Here is a 25834-nt window from a genome sequence, read left to right on the forward strand (position 1 = left end):
TTTTCAATATATTCCCTTTTTATTATCTATTTTAAACTATTATAGAGAGAACTTCAGATCTTTATATTATCTTACCTAATTAAATAATCAATTTAAGTACGATACATTCTATCATAGATTAAGATGTGGAAAATTTGATATTTCCAAAATATTGCAAAGGAATGTATTGAAAAATTTGGAAGTATGACACACCCACAAGTCTTCTAAGCTGAAAATTGAAACTTAAGAAATAAAAGTGAAATATTGTTCTGTTTTTTTAAGCAGTGTTCTCAAAACACTAAATTTTTTTAAGAGATCCAATTTCATTGTAGCATATGTCATTTAAATAAATTTGAAGATCGCGACTTGACCTGCCATATTGCTGAAGTTCTATTACCAGACACCCCCATCTATATGATAATCAGCATTCTATGGTTACCGCCACTATAATTTCATTTTATTAAAACAGATATTCAAGTTTCTACTATTTTTATTTACAAAATAAATGTACAAATAACAACAAATTGTGTAAATAACAAGATTTCATGAGACTGTAGGTATTATCTTAGGTACATCTGTCCTCATTACTTTAATTAATTCTTCGTTAATTAGGAATATAAACCGTAAACTTGAAATCTGAAAAAATAATAAAAAGAATACAGATTTATTAAACTGATTGTTCCAATTTTTACAATTAATATCAGTCTTGTAACTGGTGTTAAAAGCACGATTTTCCTGTAATTTATACATCAGTATACCTTTGCTAACAAAGCAACACTAATGTACATATTGTCATTGACTACAGCTGAACGTTTAAAGGCATCAAAATATTTTAGTTCTTTTGAATGGTTACTTCTACATTACAAATACATTCTATAAGTCTTATGTTCTAAGCATGCAAATCTTAGGCAGATCTTGGATCAGCATTGCCGATGGCATCTTAACTGTTTTAGTTACTTGCTAATTAAATCTGTTCTAAGCATGTACATTGTCAGCCAACATGGGTAGAGTACCAAATACAAAGAAAGGCTTGGATCAGTGGTGCCAATAATGTTATGTCTTTGTGTTTTCTATATAAAGATTTGCCTATATATAACTCTCTGATTGTATGATCCTGTAGACTGTGTTCATTCAACTACGTCCTAGCTTTATTGCACTGGTTCTTTAAAATTTTGTGATATAGGAAAAAGGGAAATAACACTGAACTGTGCCAATGCACCTTTTTACCTTATCATAATTAAAAAAAAATAATTAAAGTTTGTGTAATCTGATTTTTAGAATAAAATGGATTCATACCTCAACTACAGAATTATGAAATAGTTTTTGTTTGTTTCCCTTAGCAACTGGTTTTCCATCAATATAAATTGGCCGTTTTCCTTCATTTGCAATAAAAAAATCTCCACTATTCCTTAGTTTTATTACTCCTTGTTGTCGAGATATTTTCCATGCTGGACCTTCAAGTGATAAATCAACATCTACATTGTTATCTTTTGTTGCTCTCCCTAATGTTATCTGAAAGAGATTCAATCAGGAAAACATTGTTTTAAATTGAAAACCATCCATTTCTAAATACATAATCTATTTGTATTAATTAAAATTAAATCACAATTTTGGTTTGTTTTTTTTCTTCTGAATTTTACACTACATTCAGATCTATTTTCGATCACAACAATATTTTGACAAAATCCATCAAAACAACTCTTAATTAATGCTTGGCTTTAAAATTTTCATAATTCACTATAAAACAAATCTTTACAGACAAATTGATTGCTCAATCAGTCCACATGTACACAGGACCTGTGCTTTGATCATAAGATCAGGCCTTCCATCCTGCACTTTCCGGCATGGTTTCCCTTTGTCAGTGATGCAGGACGGAGGACCTGACAAGGACAGCTGTCTAGTCGGTCAGATGGGATGAAAAATTGAGGTCTCGTTTATACATTGGCATGCATGTTAAAGATTACTTGGCAGTTGGAATTTGATATAAGAGTAGACCATAGCAACGCTGTCCAGCAAAATTTCCTTCATGGCATATGCCCGTCTTCCTTAGCCCAGTTGGAGCAGAACATCCTGCACTATGGTCATGGGAGAGAGAGAGAGAGAGAGAGAGAGAGAGAGATGGGGTTTAAGTCCACTCGACACAAACTAGGTCATTCGGGACTAACACATGGTTTAATTTTATTTCAATAATTCGCTTGTGCGTAGGGGTCTTTAGCAGTGGGAGATGGAGGACCCGGAGAAAACCCACGAGGTTGGACAGGCAACCCTACTCCTTGTCACCTACAAATGGGGAATCGAAACCACGCCAGTTGACTCAATGACATACCTTATAATACAGCGCGCACATGCTAACCATTCGGCCATCCACCCACCCCCCTCACCCATATATAAGAAACAAGCGGTTGTCATGCAAGATACACCCACATTTGGCATGAGATGGGTGGAGAATGTCCACATGAAAATGCAGGCATATAAATATGGAATATATCATAATGAAAAGGACATCAGAATTTGTCTAACACTGAGCTCAGTAATATGACTTTTTTCACTTTTTGAGCTTACTGAGTTATTTTCTGCACACTTGTGGCTGTTACTAAAATAAACTTTTTCAAGGTGTACAATATTCAGCTTGAGCTGTAATTTGGGGTTGTCAGAACAATAATAATTTTAACAATATTAGCCTTACATAATTCAGTGTGGGGCTTATAAAAACATGTCCATCTCAAGCAAATATTTGTGGATACAAACCTCTTTTGATCTCATTAAATATCGAACTAATCTTCCTCTTAAAACTGCTAAGGTTTGATTATCAAAATCAGGTGGACTAATACCTATAATATATAAAAAAAATATTTTCTATAAAATAAAAAAAAAACTTTTATTTTTCAATTCAAGACAATTCTGTCAAAAAAAATCTTAATTTTCCACATCTTTATTGGTTAGTGAAGGGATCTTAAGTTATTCTATGTAACAAAAATAGGGAGGGAAATAATATTTTTTCAAAACAAATAATACTTTTATAAGATATAACTGATGATATAACGTTATTCAATAAAATTAACAATTTTAAACAAGAAATTAACAAGATAGCTTAAAATATCTTGGAGCAAGTTTATTTACCAATAAATGATATTTAACAGAAAATATTACAGTAATAAAGTTATATGACTGACCTGTGACATTATCTACTAAAACTTGTAATTTAGGCATTTCTTGTTCTAAATATCGTATCTCTCTTTTACTTCTTCTGTCAGCTATAGCTAATTCTATCAAATACAAGATAATAATAAAGTTAACCAAAAAAATTCCATGCATGACTTCCATTTAAAGGAGAAATCTCAGATTTTACAGTGACTAAAACTAGTAAGTTCTTTGTAGAAGCCTCTCATATACATTTATCCTGGTCCAAATCCACTATCTTAACGTCTGGTGATACATTTACAAAGAAATACCAACAATCTCAAGGTCATGTTTCACATTAATTCACAATAATAAAAAATTAATACTGATGATCTGGTGATCTCATAATACAAGTTACAATGTACTTGGTCAGTTTTTTCCACCGGAAACTGTACTGAAATGGTAGAAATTAGGTCTTGACTGCAGATTTCCATAATGACTGACACCTGCCTATGTCCCCTAATCACATGCTTTATTGTTTTAAATATACTACAAAGAGAGTATATTTTTGAAAAAAATGTTTTAAAAATTAGAATCCAGGCCTGTCTTTGCATAACTTAAAACAAATCTGTATGGTAGAACAAACTGCTGAGCAAAAGTTAATTTGGTAACGTGGAAATTACCTCTTTCTACTACATCATCTTTTTGATCTCTGAAAAAAAAAGAAAGAGATTTACTATCTCTCTTTTTGAATCAATAGAAAGAAAAATAGTTGGCTTAATATCCTAGATGCAGTGTTTCTGATAAACTATTTATCAGAATTCCAATGAAATTATCATTTTTATCAAGAACATAACTATATAATTTCTATTCATATTACATTACATGTAATTGGGCTACTGGGATATGTTTTTCTTAGGTTAATTAGGTCATTTAACTCTAAAATTTATTTCTTGATGAAGCCTCTACCAACCAGTATATTTATAAAATATGGAAGTTAATGGTTAATGTACTTACAATAAATCTTCATCATTCATCACATCTTCTGCATCAGAAAAATTTAAGATATGATCACCTCTTGGCATTGGCTGGACTGAAAACAAAACAGATAAACATATTCCATATCAATGTGTCATATCATAGGAAATTATTCATACTTAAAATAATATTATATTTAATTTAACTAAAGAGTAGAAAATCCAAACGGTGACCTACAAAGACTAATGAATTACGTGGGGCTTTAAACTGGAAACATCTATCTATATCTCAACATCAGATTTTTCTCAAAATCTCCAGATAAACAGAAAAATTAATTCACATGTTGTTGTTCTTAGTGTTTAACGTCTGCTTCCACCAAAGGTGATATCGCAGACAAGTTGTCTTTATTTTCATTTTAATGATCTTAGCGCACGCGCAGGGGTCTTTGCTGTGGGAGGAAAACGGAGTACCCGGAGTAAACCCATGAGGTTGAGAAGGCGCCCCTATCTCCAAGCCACATATGCTCACACCAGGGATCGAAACCACAACCACAAGCCAGAGGTGACCGGCCAACTAGAGGTCGAAGCGTGACACTCTAGACCACTAGGCCATCCCAACCCCCCATTAATTCACGTCTAATCTATAATTATTTTATAACAACAAGCAAAGACAGTCAAGGTGTTACTGTATAAAGCAAACAAACCTGATTGGTCAGGAAGCAGATGATACTGTTTCATTAACAGCCAATGAGTATGAAGTGCTTTGGGTGTTCGAGCTGGATGAAATACATCTGGATTTTCATTTATTAATTCTTGAAACTTTTCTAAAGATGGACTTTTGGTCTGAAAAATAAAAATAAGTACCTATTTCTACAAAGAATCCCCAATTTAGAATTTCATATGAATCATATGAACAATAAGCAGTAAGTACAAAGTAATATGTGTTTCAATACATAAATGTTTGCAGAACAAGATATTGGCAAAAACAATCAGTCCGTTCATTTTATATTTCAGTCAGTTGCTTTCTATATTTCAAAGTCAGTTGATTTCTATATTTCAAAGTCAGTTGCTTTCTATATTTCAAAGTCAGTCAATTTTCTATATTTCAAAGGAATTGTAATTATAGTAGGTAAACTTTCTGTGTATTTTTTTTTTGCTGATCTACTAAAGAACAATAGCTATAACTCACAGAAGGTATATGTCCTAGTAATTCTTCTTCTTTATTATTATATAAAGCTTTACACTGAACTTGTTTAATTACATCAGGATGTAACATCTTCATAGCTTGTACAGATAATCTGAAAAAAGATAAATGTATAGAACAATTAAATTTTATTTTCTTCTCCACTGACTATGCAATATATTTGTGTTTTAATTTTTCAGCCATCAACCATCCCCATCATACAGATAAATTTAACTACTGGAAACATACTTTCACTGCACACTGGTTGGAATTTGGTTGATTATCTGGCAAGAAAGTCAAGCAAATATTATTATGAGCACCTTAATGCTACATGTAGTTCATTCAACATTTTCAGAAAACACTTTACAATCAGTGTGAAACAGAAAGAGAATGAAATTTCAATAGGGTTCTTCCTTTCGTCAAAATAAACAAACCTTGAAAATGTAAAAAAATTGTGACAAGAAAAGTGTCATGTTGGACATTCACAGGAAAATGTGTATGGACCAACAGACATAAGTGACAACAATATATATATATCCGTATAAAGGTAGTGCACAATGTGTCCAATACTGTCATTACATTTTTAAAGGTGTCACTTTTACAATATTCAACTTACATTTGTTATTACGTACTTGTTTAAGTGAGAATTTTATTTTAAAGTCTTCCACTTACTTAGATATTTGCTGATCATAAAGTAGAGAGTACCATCTTTCTTGTATTTCTTTTAATGTAAAATGACAGGAGAATTTAACACCTAGATGAACGATACTCAGATCATTAGTTTGTTGAACAGCGTTGATCAACAATAAATCGTCCTGTGCTTTCCATCGACCCAAATCTTTCATTGACGTTTGTACAGCTGCCTGAAAAACAGTATGTGGCAATCAAAGAATACTTAAAATTTGATTTTGAAATAAATCTATTAATTCCCAGGACTAAATGAATTTATGAGGAATACATAATCTTATTCATAAAAAACATGATAATAGTTAATTAATAACTTCCAATCAGTTTTTAACATTTTATTTAAGATGTTGATACTACTTAAAGTAATCTCATAAAGGTAATTAATTTTGAAGTGTGTTTTTATATATGATTTATACAATAAAACTTCATTAATATCCACAGAATGTAGGTAAGATAAAAACAATGTATAAGGATTCTTTAGATAAAAGAAGGTCCAATAAAGCATTATTAAACAATTAAAAGTCTTAAAAACATTGTAAATTACACAGTGGAAAAAACTGTTTCAAATTCAAGTTATGTCCCTTGAACAAGCGATATTATATGAGGAGGTAATGAAGCCTGAGAAATCAGTTTTGTAAAGGCACATCTAATCTGACATGTCTTGTGGATGGAGACTCATCAAAATGGAAACCTCAGAATATAAACATAGCTTGAATCTACTTATCTGACATGTCTTGTTGATGGAGTCTCATCAAAATGGAAACTTCAGAATATAAACATAGCTTGAATCTACTTTTACATTTAATTAGAAGAAGGGGTTTAATATAGGTTATGCCTGTTCCCCAATCCTTATTCAGATACACATCTGAATAAAAATATTGTTTATAAAAAAATTTTTTTAGAAAAACAGTAGTATTGCCAATCCTAATACATATATACATACTCTTTGTTTCTTGTTTCTTTTAGCACTGGATTTTGCAGGCTGAAAAGAAAAGAGATTGATATAAGAAAAGCACAATCAGTTGAATTAATGAATAAATATCTAAATTAAAGTTCTCAAATAAGATAAAAGATTTAAAAACATGAGAAGATTTACTTACCCTGGCATTATTGCTGGGTGGTGGTAATTTTATCTTTTTCTCTGGTATGGGAGCTGGAGGTTCGGGGGGAGGAGGTACAACAACTGAAACAGGTGCTTCAACCTTTTCTACAGCAGGCACCGGTGGCACAATTGGAGTTTTTATTCGACCTGTCGTTCTTTCAGTTTTAATTAAACTACTTTCCACCAATTCATCATCAAATTTCTTCCTTTTAATAGACCGAGTTGAGCTTCTTCGAGCTGGGATTGGGTCTAAATTTAAAGGTGTTCGTAGTGATCGTTGAGGTGTTACTTTGACAGTTCCTTTAGGCGTGGTTGTTAATGGTGTGGAGGGTACTTGAAGTATTTGGGTTTTAATCAACTGACTGGGTGCAGCAGGAGGAGTAGCTGGAACAACAGCAGGTGTTGATGAATTTTCTAAAATGAAAAACAAATCAAATGTTAAATGTGATTTTGCTATATTTCCATGCTACTTGCATTTGAGGCAAACTGATTTACATTCATTTTTGAAATTTTTTATTGTAATTTCTAATCAGCTTTGTTTGTCGAAAAGTGTAAACAGTCCAAATTGAATGGTACAGTCGTTCGCACCTGGTTAGTCCAGTCTATATCAGAAGTATGGTTTAACATTTCGCTTAGTTACAGATTGCTGTTTAGCTTTGTTCATCAAGGCACCTCATTTCAAATTTAGCTCAAGAGCATTGAGTAGATGCATGGAGTACTGTTCTTAAAATTGTTCACTGTGTTAAAAATATTGGATATATCAGGAGCCCATGTTTTTACGATAAGATAACAACACACTATGGATTGGAATGCACCAATAATTTGTGTTTGTAATGTCAAAGACTATATTGAGTTAGAGCCTTAGGCCCTTTAAAGATGCATTATGTAAGATATAAATCTGCCTATTGCAGGACTTAATTTTGGCTTCAAATGTTAAATAAACTATTATTTAGACATTTCTTTACATGCCAAGCCTATAATTAATCAACTCTCTGGACCATTGGATGGTCAAGATTTAAATTGGTTGGAACACCCATGAGATTTAATAATTTAACAACAAAATTTATAATTGAGACTTAGTCCTGATTATCAAGTACCGTTGCTACAATAATAAACAATCGGCCATATGTGGTTCATAATTCAAGTAATTAGCACATTTCATGATGATTTTGATAATCCGGTAAAAAAACAAAATAAGCTTGTTGATTATTCATAATAGGTTCAGTTAAATAAGCCATGTGGCCAGTGAAGACGATGGACAGAAGCCTACAGATTGTGTTATGAAGATATGCCCTTGGTGCCGTAGATCAGCTTTTTTTGGCTACAGCATTATCTGATACTGCCAATAAACAATAAACACAATTTTGATTTTTAGACAGTATTAGTAATTAAGATTCAGAGGATTCGCCGCGCAGATTGCATATATGAGAATTCTCTTAGATTCTCGCAAAAAATGAAGAATTTCTAGCCCTGCAGAAGGTAGCACGTCATTTCGGTCCCGTCTCATTTCGGACTCAACACAGACCACCTTTCGGACTCAGTTTGACAACGGTTCAGATTTACTCAACGGCTTTTTGGACTCGGTCTGGCGACGTTTCGGACTTAGATGAATAATTAAAAGACTGTTGAAAATTTGTTTGATATATTTGTAATAGCTGTTTGTTTTTTTTTTCGTTTTATGTGAGTCTGATAGTTGTTTTGTTTTATTTAATTGATCAGCGATTCTTGAGACCGCTAATAAAAAGATAACACAGATTTTACACTGCTTGTTCTATTTTAGTTTCATCGGCGAATATTGAACTTGACAATAATAATATATTGTTGAAAATTTGTGTATATTTAGTAATACTGCTAATGTTTTTAGAATTGTGAAAGCCAACATGTCTTTTACATGAGTCAGAATAATCAAATCAACACACGGCCGCCATTATCATCGATTGACAACTCCTGATTGACAATGGTTTTTTCTTTGCACATACTACAATAACATAGGGATTATCGGTAAATCAGCTTTAATTATCCCACTTTGATTGTTTGCATTTCTAATATTTTCCAAAAAGAGTTGTCTTTGTATGCATTAATTTAACGATTTGTACTGCTATCTATGGCAAGCTTGTCGAGGAATGCATGTCAACGTGTAGCTTACGGATTATCGTTAAAATATTCCAGAGGCTTGTAAAAACACAGCATATTATTCTTTTTTCTTTTTTTTAAATTACTTTTATGGGAAACGGTGATTTAAAGAACTGTAAGTGCAACTATGTTTTATCGTTTGGTAGAGTCTTTTAATAACCACATGTTTCATGTTAATATTTTTTTTCGTGTTTTGAATTGGCCTATTTTTAATAAATTCATCAGCTACTTTTTATATACATATTACAGATATAAAGAAATGAGACATTCTTTTCATAAACATTCAACATTGAAAATTTTGCAGTCCCTTGAGAGATCTATACAGTGTGTCATCCATGATTCCACGTGCTGTACTTGATTGCCAGCGATAAATTTTACCTGCATGCTATTTTTTGTATAAAATCGCTTTTGGTTTATTATTTATAGATTGATCTGACACTGACAGTTGTGTTCAACCGTTTATTTCAACTTATTCCCCGAGTCCGAAACGTCAACTACCTGAGTCTGAAATGTCACCTGCCCGAGTCCGAAACATCAAGGCCATATTTTTTTTAGTCAGAAATGTTGTAAGTCCGAAAACACGCGGGACCGAAATGACATGTAATCCTGCAGAAGTCATAATCATCATCATGACCGATCTGAGATTCCAGAGATGAGATGAACACTCAGTTCAGTTCACATACCAAAATAACGGGGCTTTTTTAAACCTAAAACTTAATGGGAATTCCATCCTTTTCCTCAGTTATCATATAGTATACCTGTATCTGCCATAATCGGCAATTAAAGACACCAATCTTCAACAATTACAATATTTTTTAATGATTTATTTGTCCATCTTCAAAATTTTTCTCGTTGTTCCACCATTTTGATTACTAAAATTTATAGAATGGTCCGAATATATATTTTATTTTGATCAGTAAAATTCAGTTATTGATATTTCATCAAAAACAATCGTTATTATTTGTGGAAATTTTGCCAAAAAAATGTATTAATAGAGATTTATCTATAAATCTTTGACTTCAAAATGTTTATACAATACAATTGTTCCGTTTCAGTCATTCATAGGCGAAATTTTTATTCTACTTGTACGCTTTATTAACCGGACGCTTAGTAGACGAACAAAACAAGGCGAAAATCGGGCACCTGTTTAGAAAGATTGTCAAGACTTAAATATGAATATCTGAATCATCTGAATCTCATCTCCGAACGCCACGTATCCCATGTGACACCACCACAAGCCGTGAGGATGTTCATCTACCATAATGCATCTTAACCTTCCGTGGCAGGAAGTTTGAAAATGGCGACGATTGTGTGTTGGAATACGGCCTTTTTATTACAAATAATTATTCTAGCAGTTCAGGTTTTAGCTGGGTGAGTTTTTGTAATTGTATAATTTCTAAATATACAAAAAATGATTTTAAAAATTGTTTTATACATTAACCCGAGTAGAAATAGTTTTATCAAGTAGCCGGTGAATGACACCTCTCCTCTTTTTTTGTCACTGGCGTGGATCGCTGTCATTGGTTGGTTATTCAGGAGGTTAAATATAAACAACTAATTTTCCTTAAAGCATAATATTTTTATAGTGATTTATCGGTTCGTAAAAGTCAATTAAAATGTTATTTGGTTTTATACTTTGAAGTTGGATTATCACTTTCAGTCAAAAGAAATCTAAATGATATTAACCTCTAAAGACTAAAGTCGTCATCATATTCAATCATAATCATAATCATGCTCAAGAGTCAATCAGCTTATGCCTTATATAAATAAATAAATAACTTAAATACTAAAATAGTCCATTGAATTGATAACTATAAATAAGTTGTGGTTGGGATAGCCTAGTGGTCTAGATAATGGCACTTCAAGCTCTAGCCTGCTGGTCACCTCTGGTTTGAGAATGTGGTTTCGATTCCAGATCTGAGTGTATGGTATGTGTCTTGGGTTGGACGTGCGGGCACCTTCGCTCAACCTCTTGGGTTTACTCCGGTTTCCTCCCACAGGAAATTGAGGAAAGACCCCTCCGCTTGCATTAAGTATAATAAGATAAGACGACTTGTCTGCGTTAAACACTAATATAAGATGTAGTGTAGTTAGGCCCCTACCTAGTCCTGCAAGTAGGTCTCATTGCACTTTGACTTGTACGTTCAGAAACGTTTCTAACAACTATTTGTCAAAATTGTTTTTCGTCCTTGTTGATATTTTTTTTGGTAAATTTTTACAGCTATACTGTCACCTGTCAGTCCCTGTAAATGCCTGTACAATGTAAATGAACATTTCAGTGAGAAAATAACACTGTGCTTACATGTACCTCGCAAGAGCCAGTATGTGTGACACAGCACGCTGTAGTATCAACAGATGCCCCTCTACCAAATAGCCTGTTACTCGCCTTTGTAGTCTAAAAATAGACTACTGTACAAATCTAAGAACTTGGGCAAATATGTAATAAGTGGAAAAAAATTATAAACTTTGAAAAAAGTACCGTAGTTTACTGTCACATGTATTTTGGTTTTAAAAAGGTAGGCAAAGCGAAATATAACTGAATATACTAAAAAAAATTATCTAAATTTGTTTCATCTTCATGTCACCAACATGCTTGAAGTTTCTTTGATAGGCATTTAGTAATTGAACATGGTATTAACCACAAGGTACAATTTTGTTTATACATAATTGCTGCGTTTAATACTAATTGAAGTTTCGACGAGGATACTCCCATCTTTATCAAGCAAATGATACAGGTATGTGAATAGTGGGCAAATATATACAGAATATGCAACAAAAATAATAATCAAATACAATTAAAACTAAACAACTTTGATTAGGGGGCCATTTACAACTATTCACATATCTGTATCATTTGCTTGATAAAGACAAGAGTATCGTTGAAATGTCGCTTTATATAGTATTAAACTCAATAATCGTGTATCCATAAAATTGTACATGTACCTTGTATTTTTAAAGTTACCCTTAATGTAGTTACTTTAGTAACGTATATGTATCGGCTCTGCTCTATATACGTTACTAAAGTAACTACCCTTAATGATACATGAATTGACATTTAATAGTTGTGTGGTAGATCTCCGAACTGCCAGGTATACAAGACACAAAAAAAGTTTTTAAAAACTTGTATGCCGTGAGTATATACTTTATTACGAGATCTGTTATAGATGAGTTAGTTGTAATAGTTTTTACAAAAATAGATGTACATGTATGTAAACATAGGCCTAGTGTAAAAATAGATATATATACATGTCATGTACATGTAGTATAAAAAAAATTTGTGAGTCATTTCATCCCAACTATTTTTTGGTCAGGTCAATTGTTTGCCACAAGCAATAATTAAAATTATGTTAAACGTATATGTATCGGCTCTGCTCTATATACGTTACTAAAGTAACTACCCTTAATGATACATGAATTGACATTTAATAGTTGTGTGGTAGATCTCCGAACTGCCAGGTATACAAGACACAAAAAAAGTTTTTAAAAACTTGTATGCCGTGTTTATATACTTTATTACGAGATCTGTTATAGATGAGTTAGTTGTAATAGTTTTTACAAAAATAGATGTACATGTATGTACACATAGGCCTAGTGTAAAAATAGATATATATACATGTCATGTACATGTAGTATAAAAAAAATTTGTGAGTCATTTCATCCCAACTATTTTTTGGTCAGGTCAATTGTTTGCCACAAGCAATAATTAAAATTATGTTAAATCTGATGATATTTCATAATAAATCAACCAAGAAAAATGTGTTGATTTAAAAGATCCACAATTTCTAGATATCTGAAAATGCATCGAAAACAATCTAAAAATTAATGATAGGAATTGAATTGAAAATTATATACATGTTCAATCAAAATGGATAAAGAAAGTAATGTATGTGCACAGGTGACGAAACTTTTGCAAAGTTGACAGGTGACATCAAATTTATTAGTTGTACCATGGAACAGGGATCTTCTGTTGCTGTTTATTACAGATTTAACGTCCAATAAAATAAATATGATATTATGGACAGGGAAGATTCTTCCGTCACTTGTGTGTGCTTTTAATGATGTCCATTATTTTGAATTCAATTTTTTTTCTGAAAAATACCAATTATCTTTAACTCATATTTTCCAGGAGGGATTTTTATGCCATTCTTGGTGTGTCCAAAAGTGCAAATACCAATCAAATCAAAAGAGCATATCGTAAATTAGCTAAAGAACATCATCCTGATAAAAATAAAAACGATCCAGATGCAGAGAGACGATTCCAAGATTTAGGTGCAGCCTATGAGGTGAGTTAGTCATTGGTTTTGACAATCTGTGGTTTAACCCTGTTTGTTAAAACATATTTTATTTTACCAGAACATAAATTATTGTACAAAAAGATTGGAACAAAAGATATGAAAACCCTGTAGGACGTTGTTTTAAATCCCATGAGTATGTGCAATAGGGCATGTAGAATTTCTTTTTATATAAAAAAAACCCTGACGTTTGGAAATAAACAGGTACATGTACATTATTAATATGATTATTAATTTATCCTGTTAATTTGAGTACCGTAAATCTTCTTTACTGTCATTTGAAATACAGATTTCACTGGCTTAAAATGAAAATAAAACTAATATCAGACATTGGCATGCATTTATCACATATTCTAAAGCATGAAATCAATATTTAATTGACAGGTGCTATCTGACGAGGAGAAACGAAGAGTTTATGATCGTCATGGAGAGGAAGGGTTAGGTAAAGGTGATACTCATGGTGATCCATTCTCTAGGTAAGCTAGTGGTTATATTTTCTACACACCTTGCAGGTGTTAGTTGTTTTCTTAGAATTTTGTTTTAATAGCCCAGTAGAAATAGTTATAACAGATTTCAATCAATGATTTTTAGAATTCCTTTTGTTTTCTGGGGAAAAAAAATCAATATGTATGACCGTATTTGATAGATATGAACCTGATGACCCCTTTTATCCTTCAGGATTTTAATGTTATCTGAGAATCAGAATATTGTTTGTATATGGCCTTATGTCTTATTTGTAGTTTTTTTGGTGATTTTGGTTTTGGATTTGGTGGAATGAGAGAACAAGAACAGGAAATACCGCGAGGTGGGGATGTTTTAATGGATTTAGAAGTTACACTAGAAGAACTATATTCGGGTAACTTTGTTGAGGTTAGTACTTAGTAGTAGTATATTTGAATTTTCATTTGAGAAGAAAATGCATATTGTCCTGGTCAAACCTTCAAGGAAGATCACACGATTGCATCCGCTACCACTATTAGCATTAAATATGATATTCTATCGCTAAATAAGATATTGAGAACAATTATCTGGTTTTGGGTCAATTGAATTACTGTCTTGTCATGAATAGGAATAATTTGAGTTCATCTTCTATACTTGCCATCCACCTCTAGATAGTGATACCTCAGCAACAGTGTAAAACAACTGAAATTTTCACAGTTAGTAATTTGAGAGGTATATGTAAAGATAACACTGTACACAAGTGAATATAATTGAGGGAAGGAAACTGTACAACACTTAATTAGCAAGCAGATATGTAATCAACCCATAATCTATCAAAGTCTTGATTTTCTATTTTGTCATAGTTCAGAATGATCTAATCCACTTAATATCCAAGGTGTCTAAAGATCTAGATAGTTATTGTAATAATTTAAATGGAATAGACAGATATAGCTCTTACGTAATGCATCTTTATTGATAAGACACTATATGCCCACATTCCACTGGACTGTAAATTTGTATCTGCAGTATGGATGGATGGGTTATGTACTTAGTTACACATAAATACTGTTAAGCCTAGCAGTCCAATAAAAACTTGAAGTGATGTAATGAGGCTTTACACAGGGGTCCTAGAAACCGCTGTTATGATGTGCAGCACTTCAGGTATGCCCAATGGTGGTTTGTAACTCCATGCATTGTCATTATAATATTAATGTTCTTTAAAATGATATTACCAGTTATCCCCCTGTGTGTAAGTTTGTGTATTGTAATTGTATTGTAATTGTATTGTAATTGTAGGTTGTAAGATATAAACCAGTAGCTAAACCTGCTAGAGGTACTAGAAGATGTAATTGTAGAATGGAAATGGTCACAACACAACTAGGCCCTGGCAGATTTCAAATGAGTCAACAACAAGTTTGTGATGAATGTCCTAATGTTAAGTAAGTTCATAAGTAATTCTCAACCAGATCAAACTGATTAGATCTTCAAAAACTGTGCAATAAAATTGCCCAATATTCACTAAGAATGTTTTTGAGGAGACAAATGTTCATGTTTCAAAGACTACAAATTGCCTCCGTGAACTAGGCCTAAACAGGCATTATGCAACAGCTAAATATGTCTATTGCAGGTCTTTCCTTAGGCCTTAAATGCTATATAAATTAATAATTAGACATTAATTAACTTACCAGGCCCATAATCAAGTCTCGATGCCATTAGATGGCTGCAATATAAGTAGATTTAAATACATTTTGTGGTCGATGCGGTTACCGTAAAAATGGATAATCAAGACTTTGTTTATTATCGTAGTAATGACAGTCGAGGCTAGACTATAATTGTATCGCCCATATCTAGGCTCAGAGTTAAATAATTTTACTGAAATTTTCAGCGTATTCTGTTTTCGTTTACTATTTTTTAACTATTATAGCAAGAACTGTCAGCCCTTTCTCTAATATCGCTTTAAAGAAAAACAGAAAATAAATTTTATCCTCTGAACATGTGTTTCTTGACTAAATGGTTGGATGGCCAAATGGTTAGCACATGAGCACTGTATCATAAGGCCGGTCTTGAGTCAAGTGGCGTGGTTTCGAATCCCCGGTTGTACATGACAAGGCGTAGGGTTGTCTATCCAACCTCGTGGGTTTTCTCCAGGTCCTCCAGATTCCTCCCTCTGCTAAAGACCCCTGCGTGCAAGCAAAGTATTGAAATAAAATTAAACCATTTGACCTAGTTTGTTACGTGTGGACATTAAATCCCATTTCTCTCCCTCTCTCTCTCTTTCAAATATCAGCCTGGTTCCCACTAGATCAGAGGTAGAGCTAGCATTCCTGACATGGCAAATTTTGATTTGTCATTCGGATAGGATGTAAAACTGTGATATTGCTTTGTATCCATTGAAGTACATGTGAAAAAAACTTGTGACAGTTGGAAATTTTAAAATTGCATGGAAATGTCCCCATCTCCTTTAAATTGCTGCAATATGACTACAATATGTTTATTATTTGTTTGTTTACAGATTTGTTCCCGAAGAAAAAGTATTAGAAATAGAAATTGAACCAGGAATGAGAGATGGGCAAATTTATCCTTTTGTAGCAGAAGGTAAAAGAACTATTTCTCCTTGTACTAGATTAAAGTGTCTTTAAGATTCAAATCCTAGTGTGAGCTGATATGTATACAATAGGAATGCACATAAACAGGAGAGTCTACTTATCTTAATATTCTAACCCTAGATGGATAACAGCTACTTGAATCCATTATAAAAATTGGTTTCAAACACAACAGTATAATTAATGATGAGGCATATAGAATGAAATGTTGAAATCTGAACATTATTATACATTTTGTGAGCTTTTATCTCTCTTATTCTTTTGTTGTAATAATATTTTGTTATTTTCAGGTGAACCGCATGTAGATGGAGAACCTGGTGATTTAAAATTTAGAATAAAACAATCCAAGTAAGTATGTTTGTATATTTTACCCTGTTATAGCAACATAGTGTCAATAGAAGATACAATCTGATTAAAACACACATCCTATTTTGTATTGGTTTTTTTTATAGTTCAAAATTTCGTTTTGTTTGTCTACTACACTAAGATCTGGAAGAGTTGTTATATAACCTGCGTTTTGGATATCGTGAGGGATTAGCAAATGAAACCATATGTTGCGGCGACTTCTCGGCGTGCGATGCACTGAACTGTGGTTAAACCACTAGAAACATCAACGCTGATTGAATAATCAATGTCTGACGTCATAGGGTCAAACGCCGCTTGTATGACACCTGATGCGACCTTCCACAACTGATCAGATCTTCATGTAGTGTAGGCCATCGAAAGTAGAAAAAAACGAAACGAAATATAGATCTGTATTTTGATCAGAATGTAGAAAATAAATACTAGATACCGGATGATCGTGACAAACCTCTTTAGTTTATTCACACAGTATCAATAAATGTTCATGTCACATATATGTAAACAATGATCATGTAATATAACAAAAGATTAATTAACAGCTACTCCATGGTTTATTGTAATTTTAACTGTTATTTTATCTGATCCGTTATTCAGATATTGACTGAATAAAAATGTTGTTTATAAAACAAAATTCTGAATCCTGTAATTAATTTGTTCACAGCCAGGAGGGTTGTTGAGGAAAGGTAGAGTATATATACACCAACCCGTATTTATTTAGTGTTCCATAGACTTCAACAGTGATCACACTGAAACAAACAACACTGTGTATGTATTATGAACATGTCTTTTTTATATTTTTCAGACATAAAATGTTTGAGAGAAGAGGCGATGATTTATATACAAATGTTACAATTAGTTTAACTGATGCTCTTGTAGGATTCGAAATGAATATTGAACATTTAGATAAACACAAGGTAAGTTTCTTGCCCACATTCCCAAATCATTACTAATAAATTACCAACAAATTACTAATAAATGCTGCGTTTGAGTTATGTCCTGCTTTAAGAGTACCAACCTCGTGGGTTTACTCTGTGTCCTCCGGTTTCCCACTGCTAAAGACCCCTACACGCAATTGAACCATATGTTAATCCCGAAATGAACTAGTTTGTGTCGAGTAGACGTTAAACCCCATTTCTCTCTCTCTCTCGCTTTAAGAGTATTGACTTGAAAATAGCGATGTTACTAGTTAGGTTCTCGACATATAGATTCTAATGTTATTTTGAAACTTATGTTACGTTTCTATGCAGAACATTTTACTCATATCTATCCTGAATGGGTAATTACGTTAAAATGAAACTATTTAAACGCAGCATAAATCGGTTCACAGTTGCTGAAAAAGTTGTGTCATTATACAAACAGTTACGCTTGCCAGATGCATGTATATATGGTTGACAGCTAACTAGCAACACAGAGATAGATTTTAAAGTCTGTGAAGTCTTGCAAATTCTGCTCTTGTATTTAGACCATATAGGAATTATTGTAATTCCAACACGAGGTATAATTATAAAATAAATGTCTAAATATTTAATTGGTATATCTCGAGATTTAATAAACAGCAATAAATTGGAAACTATTAGGTTTTTGAAATTGTTAATTATTTTGTTTTGTTTATTATTAGGTACATGTTTCAAGAGATAAAATAACGTGGTCCGGTGCTAGATTAAGAAAAGCTGGCGAAGGAATGCCAAATTATGAGAATAACAATGTTAAAGGTGCTTTATTTATAACTTTTGATGTTGAATTTCCTAAAGGTGCATTAACAGAAGAACAGAAAGAAGGTAACTATTTTATAATGTATTTGTCTTGAATGCAGAACATAATATTTTTTCTGTCTGATGGTCAATATTAATAAAAAAGTAAATTGATCACAGATGTGATCAATACTAGGGGTCTCTGTTAATAGCTACTCTTGATTAAAGTATCAATTAATAACATCAATACTATAAGATCATTCAATATGGCATTCCCATACTGGTTCTATGAATCTGGCAGTTTGAGGCGCAAGGCTGATCAGTAATTCCAGTCAGTTATGAAAATGATTTACAAAACACAATGTAATAAAGATCAATTTCTTACGGAATTAGGATAGACAGTACATTCACCATATACTAAAGGTTTGATCAGTATATATACATAAACATCAATAATTGACTAGAATGATGGTATGTAATTATTGATTAGGAAAAGTATTCTTTGGAGATAATCAGTTTTGAAATTGTCAATCATTATTCCTCTATTATCAGCAAACCAAGCTCTATATTTACAAAAATTGGCACTAGGTTCTTGGTTTACCTTTTTGTTATTTTGTATGATTAGTTTAAGCAATTTGTTGGGGTTTTTTAATTTCAGGATTACGTAAATTATTAGACCAAGAATCGAAACAGACAGTGTATAATGGTCTACAAGGATTTTAACACTTAATTGTTGTTAGATGTTTTTGTTATCTATTTATTAGTAAAATTATCACCCTTGTTTTATTGGTGCAAGAAAAACTAAGGGTTTGGGGTCTTGTATAAAAAAATAAGAGACTGTAATGTAAATAAAATGGATGAAGACGTACAAACAAGAAAAGGATTATGTGCGGATATTAATGGAAGGATATGGATTATTTGTATTTGTGAATGTTGGTATACAAGCTCATCAAAAACTTGAAGCAGCTACTCTTGTTTCATATGTGATTTTGTAATTACCTAGACTCTAGCTGTTTTTTTCTTCATTTTTGCACTTATCCCACGATAATGATAAAATATGTCCCCTATTTTTGCATGAAGTGTTTGACATGGGTCATTTTGATCGACTAAAAAGAAAACTCTCTAGTTATGATTAGCTTAAAAATGATCTCGTCTGATCATAACCTTTTAATTTTCATAAACTATTGATTGATTTGGTACTGAGGTACATGATCACAAAGTTACTGTCTGTCTTAGGTCTTGAAATATTAGTATCAAACACTGATAGCATGTGCATGTAATATAAATCTTCAAGTTTATCTCATGACTTCTTCATCTATATCAACTTGAATCTTTTTCTACTTAATGCCATTTACCTTGAATATACTCAACATGGATACAAAAAAAAAAACCCAAATAATTGTCTAAATCTAATCTTTTACCTCTCATTTGTTTTAATATAATTACCATTTATGGCATTTCCAACCTGGTCAGTTTTCTCTGGGTCCCTCGATTTCCTCCCACTACCAAAAACTTCTGTGCACAAGCAAATTGTTGAAATAAAAATGTATATGTTAGTCATGAAATTACCTGCTCTGTGTCAGGTGGAACCTATCTATTTTTTATGGTATTTACCATTGTCATTAAATTACAGATCAAACTTTTGTTGGTTTTAAAATTAATATACTGGTACTGTTGATGGCCTCCACTCTAAAAAGATCTGACCAATTTGCATAGGGAGATTATGTCAGAGTTCACATATCTCCCAGAATTGCATACACAGCTCCAATGATTGGTTAATTCCTGACATCAAATAGAATATAGTCAATTAAGAAAAATTATTCAGATCTAAGTTTAGTGAAGGCAAATAAAACAAAATTTAAACAATAAAAAACTAAACTGAAGTTTATTACATAGTAAACATTTGTTATTTGGGTATTTATTTATCTGTAACCAATTAAAGGGAACTTCCCAAATATTTAAGATGAGGTGTTAGAGTAAACTTATCTTGCCTTGTGCATGACACCCATCACTACTTAAGCTAGTTGGTGATAATAGTTTGGATATCAGAATCCAAAGCAAGCTCTGGGATAATAATTGTTTCATTGTAAATAAGCAAAATAAAAACAACTCTTGAAAAATATATTCATGCAATGGGTTGTTTTTCTTATTCTCTCTCCTTCATGCATATCACAGGAAGAACAACCCAACTTCTAAGATCTCACTTAACTAATTCTTAGAAGCTTTCAGAATTTATAATCAAAATTACACACTATGATAAAAGGAGGATTTTTTAATGATTAAACTACACCAGATGTTAAACTCATCTTCACCAGCTCATGCACCCTTTATTCCTTCTATTCACCACTGTCAAAGTATATGTTCTATGTTAGTCTATTCTGGTGCGAGATGATGATGTAGCAAGGGAATAAGTATGTAGACAGAGGGATGTAAAACTTATCTTCACCAGCTCATGCACCCAATACTTCTATATGTTTCAAAGTTATACTGTAATTTGAATCAAGCCTGGTGGGAGAAGGTGATGCATCGAATTCAGTATTTTTCTGATTTTAGATATTATAGATCATCGCTATAATAAATTTATTATGAAGTTTTTTGTTATGTTTGTTATATGAAGAAATGTTTTGTTATTGTAAATGTTTATTACCTTAGAACTCAATTTATTATAAATATATATATGTTGTTTGGCATATGATAGAACAAGATGGTTTAGAACATTTTGAAACAATATTATTCTATTGTATGACATGGTAACATTTCTCTTAATCTGAAACTGCCTAGGAATCAATGTTCAGGATGGACTGGCAAATTGCATTGTTTAGAAATATATGGGCTCCTTTGAGCCTTCGGTCAATACATTTGTATGTGTGGTTCTTGGAGGTGCAGGAGAGCTCAGATATTTCGGACTAATGAGTCACTTGTCACACCTGACATAACTTCTAATTATAAAGCGATCATGTTCAATAGTTTTTTCCTAATTGGAACTGAAATACATTTAGATTTAATTGTCAATTTGTGTTCACTCTACACCCCTTGAGATCCAAAATATGCTTCTTCATTTTAACATAGAATGTATGATTATCATTTTGCTTTATTTGAAGCTATGATATTGGAGTGCAGTTTATCATTGTATATTAAAATCATCAATAATTCAACATAAATGTTATGTTCTGTCTAAAACTAGAGATGGTTTTGTGAACATGCTTCGGAATTAGTTTTATGGTGTCATACAACCAACAAAATGTGATTCATCCATATTTAAAAATTACACATTTTGGTATGTATGTTAATCCATAAAATTACATAAAACGCTTTAATTTTCTACTGAAAATGCTTTGATATTTATGTAATTTAGATTAACAAATTAATTTGTCATTTCCATATATTAAAGTAAAGAACCTTGAATTTGAATTGATTTTCGAAGATGAGCTAGAAATTATGTGGGGGGAAAAGCGGCGCTCTTAACAGATTTGTCTCCCTTTTGACATGGATATAAAATGCAAGCCGAGTTTTGGCAGATTGTGAAGTTATTTTACTAAATTTCCAGTACAGAGGTCCACACCAGGTTAATTCGAAGGGGTGGAGCTTACCGTGCATAGGGACCCAAGTTACTATACTTGTAATGTTAAACTGTGTGTTTAACGTTACAATTGATACAGTCTAAGAATCCTTACGCAAGTTCAAATAGGTTCAAACGCACAATTGTCAACACATATCATTACAGTTTGTATTGGAATAAGTAATTCTATGACAAATAGTGAAGACTGGACCACTAAAATAGTTACCAAACAGTTTTTCTTTGCATAGCGATGTTTCTTGTAATGACGTTTTACACAAGCCGCCATGACACCAGCCAAATCAGATAATTATGCGGTAAGGCTTCACCTTTATTTCAATAGGAATTGATTTATTATATGTTAAGCCAGGTGCAGTACTGTTTTGGGTCAGTTTATGTGTAAATTAAGGGAGCTATAGGCCAGTAATCTTTTTGTAGTGATTTCACTAAAAAACTTGCGCAAAGGAACTCTGTAGGACAAGCCACTACTGTGGCTGGAGTAAGGCGGAAGACATCAGTAGTGGAACCATTTCTAAGGGACCCCTCAAGAAAATTTGACGGCCGCAAACGCGTTTTCCATCTATCTATTCCAGCCAGTAAATACAGCAACTTAAATTCCCCCCACCAATAATTGGCCGTAAGTGCTCCTTTCTCCAGGTTATTGCAAGCAAATTAATATTCAGTTATGCGGTGGACAGACTAGCGCGAACGATTCGGCCGAATCAATCGGCGTCGGAATTCTCCTAGTGCCGAATGATTCGCCCGAATCAAACATGTATGATATATTCGGCGCTGATTGATTAGGCCGAATGATTCGACTAATGTGTCCACAGCTTTAGATACAGTGACGTAACTGGAAGAGGCCTGACTATAGAAGTGAGACTTCCAGAAGTAGAACGTAGACTTTCAGAAGAAAACCCCCTGCAATGCACTATACTATACTGATTCGTGGGTTAAGAGCCCCCAAATTGCGAGGGTCGTGATAAGTTAACTTTACTGAACAGTCGAATATTTCATTCCATCTTACTTCCGTTGTATCTATGACAGATTGGGTAATTAAAGTACCACGGGTTAGAGTTTTACTCACATTCTATAGCAGTGGCTAAAGCTCCAGAATGGAAAACCATCCAAGAACTTTTGATCCTTAACACATAGTTTACTTTTCATCTCATGAATTGGACAAAAATTGTCGCCTCTGGAAGGTCCACAAACGTCATTCATATTTTGTGTAAAAGGCAGTTGGCATAACTCCAGAACGGAAGGTCCGATGCGCACTATAGTTGAACTCACCTAGTTATCTAGTGATACTTAAACATGCATTATGCAAGAGCAAAATCTGCTTATTACAAGTCTTCCTTTAGGCCTGAAATGTTATCTAAATTATCAATTAGACATTAATTAACTTATCCAGACCATAATAAACTCTCGATGTCAAGGCTAGCCTTCGATGTTGGCTGGATTAGATTCCTATATGCCGCTAACGCCTATTGATAATTAAATCAATAAAAGTGGATAATCGAGACTATGCTGTTTATATTAATGATTTTAGTAATGATGACCGAGACTATGCAAAAATTTCACCCGCTTCTTTCTCGGCTCACAGTGGATCAATTTGACTGAAATTTTCAGCAAATTACCTTTACACTATCTAGTTTTTAACTATTATAGCGAGAACTGCCATCTCTTTATCTTATCTCCCATAATGTATCTTTAAACGCTCGTTTTAAGTTTCATCGAAATCGGATAAAAATTGTTGCCTCTAGCGGGTCCACAACCTTGGTTTTACTATTTGCTTAAAGGGGAGCGGCCATTTGACGGGAAGTATCGGCCCGATTTTCAAGAAATTCGGACTCAACCATAATTATGGTGTAACGATGATATATACTCTTTAAAAAAAGAAACGCATCGTGACATTTCGTCGTTGGTGTACCCTCGCTCTACCATCGCCTCGCTGCAACAGGAACCGCGACTCGTCGCTGAACAAAACTGTTCTCCAGCGTTGCTGTGGCCATACCCTGTGTGTCTGAACCCACTGAAGTCGGATTTGAAGGTGTCGGCGTATTTCAAAACAGCAAGTCTAACGGAACGTCTAGGTCGTAATCCGGTTTCACGTAGGCGTGTCTCAGATCCTACGCCGTCCAGGAATTGCTGCTGCAGTAGAGGTTGCTGTTGTGAACGGTTTCCACAAATGACGTTAACTGGATGTGACCATCCAGGACAGGTGGGGGTCACTCTTGTTTGGCCTGAGCTTCGGCGGTCGCGTGTTGAACTTCGCTGTCGGTACCTATCCCAAAGGCGAGAAATGGTACTTTGGGAAACATTCAGCAGCCTGGCTACACCTGTATGGGATTCACCTGCTTGTAACCGAACAAAGCGTTGTTGGGTTGTTCTTCTTTCAGATGTGGCATCACTTGGCACGTTGAGTGTTTCTATGTGCAACTGATTTTGAAACCGAGAACCCCGGGATTTTAAAGGCCTTAGATTTGGGCTCCATGCGAAAAGCTTGCGAAGTTGTGTCTTGGTGCAATCAATTGAAAACAAATTTCGGCAATAAGTATGACCAGTCACAATTAGTGACCCTAAATTTAAAACCAATAATGAATTTCTTTTATACTTACATAATAACATTAAAAACAAGTAAGATTTATTGAAACAACGATCCCGTTCAAATTAGAAGATGATGAAAAATGGACTGTACGTTTAATTTTTTGAAGAGTTTATTTGAACGATTTTGAAAATTAGATAAAAATTGCTACCTCTAGAGGTTCCACAAGCTGATTTTCGTACAATCACGGTCTATATGCTTTTATACTACATGTATTTGAATTTGAACTCAGCCGTAATGGTACAACGTTGATATATTTGAACGGTTTTTACAATCAATAAACATTGTGACCTCTCGAGGGCCCACAAGCTAAAAATGCGATTTATCGTACTATCAAGGGCCATAATCCAATAATTTACGATTCGATTGCGACAATATCGAAAGGAACCGAGATCTTTGGGTTATAAACATACATTGTAAGTTTCATGAAAATTGTGACCTCTAGAGTGCCCACAACCTTGGTATGTATATATTTGTCCATTATTCAGCATCACAGGAAACCACCATCGACAGCAGTGATTTCATGGCAAGGGATTAAAAAACCATAAAATTGCTTTGTGTGGTGATCCAATCAATATGTCCTACATTATGTGGCTGATCTGAATCCTAAACAACCAATCAATCGTCGCGGGGTACGAGTTTCCGGCCCTTCCCGGTGAAATTTGGGCAATCCCACTCTATGCCAACCTGAATTCCAACCATCTGATCACTGTTGCAGCTGTAGAGTGGCTACAGACAAAATGTTTTAATCCATAGTCAATTCAGTACAAATTCGTGATATTCAATTGAACGAAAAGTAAAATTAGATTTTGGGCACTTTATTTCTCAACTAGATTAAATGATAATTTTTGTTTTCACTTTACCCGTCTGCCCGAAAATCAGATTGCCTGAAGGTTGGGGGTAACTGCCCCTCTGGCTCGTACGCCTATATGAACCTGACAGAAGAATACATATATACAGCCATGTTCGTGATTACGAACTATATACATATGTACAAAGAATAAGGAATATATAAAACCAGTTAAAAACTGGGTCAATGAACCAATATCCGCCGAGAAGATGGTGGGTCACAGACTATAAGACTATTTTTATGTCACTTCAA

The 25834-nt window shown here is 33.4% G+C and overlaps 2 protein-coding genes across 2 annotated transcripts; one reads left to right on the plus strand and one right to left on the minus strand.

Moving 5' to 3' along the window:
* Window positions 1-451: 451 nt before the first annotated feature.
* Window positions 452-10051, minus strand: LOC126831719 (microspherule protein 1). The gene is made up of 12 exons (XM_050562367.1): window positions 9940-10051; window positions 7047-7462; window positions 6890-6928; window positions 5932-6122; window positions 5266-5374; window positions 4781-4919; window positions 4117-4192; window positions 3783-3811; window positions 3153-3245; window positions 2728-2810; window positions 1276-1491; window positions 452-615 (listed from the first exon to the last, which is right to left on the minus strand). Exons 1-12 carry the CDS (start codon window positions 9950-9952, stop codon window positions 523-525), a joined length of 1497 nt encoding a protein of 498 aa, XP_050418324.1. The 5' UTR covers window positions 9953-10051; the 3' UTR covers window positions 452-522.
* Window positions 10052-10402: 351 nt separating this feature from the next.
* On the plus strand, window positions 10403-21976 carry LOC126831720 (dnaJ homolog subfamily B member 11). Its single transcript, XM_050562368.2, has 10 exons — window positions 10403-10552; window positions 13308-13464; window positions 13858-13949; window positions 14214-14343; window positions 15211-15353; window positions 16427-16509; window positions 16808-16865; window positions 17683-17794; window positions 18499-18658; window positions 19230-21976. The coding sequence occupies exons 1-10, from the start codon at window positions 10479-10481 to the stop codon at window positions 19292-19294; spliced, it is 1074 nt and encodes a 357-aa protein (XP_050418325.1). The 5' UTR covers window positions 10403-10478; the 3' UTR covers window positions 19295-21976.
* The last annotated feature ends 3858 nt before the right edge of the window (window positions 21977-25834 follow it).

This window comes from Patella vulgata, chromosome 9, assembly GCF_932274485.2.
Source record: "Patella vulgata chromosome 9, xgPatVulg1.2, whole genome shotgun sequence".
NCBI lineage: Eukaryota > Metazoa > Mollusca > Gastropoda > Patellidae > Patella > Patella vulgata.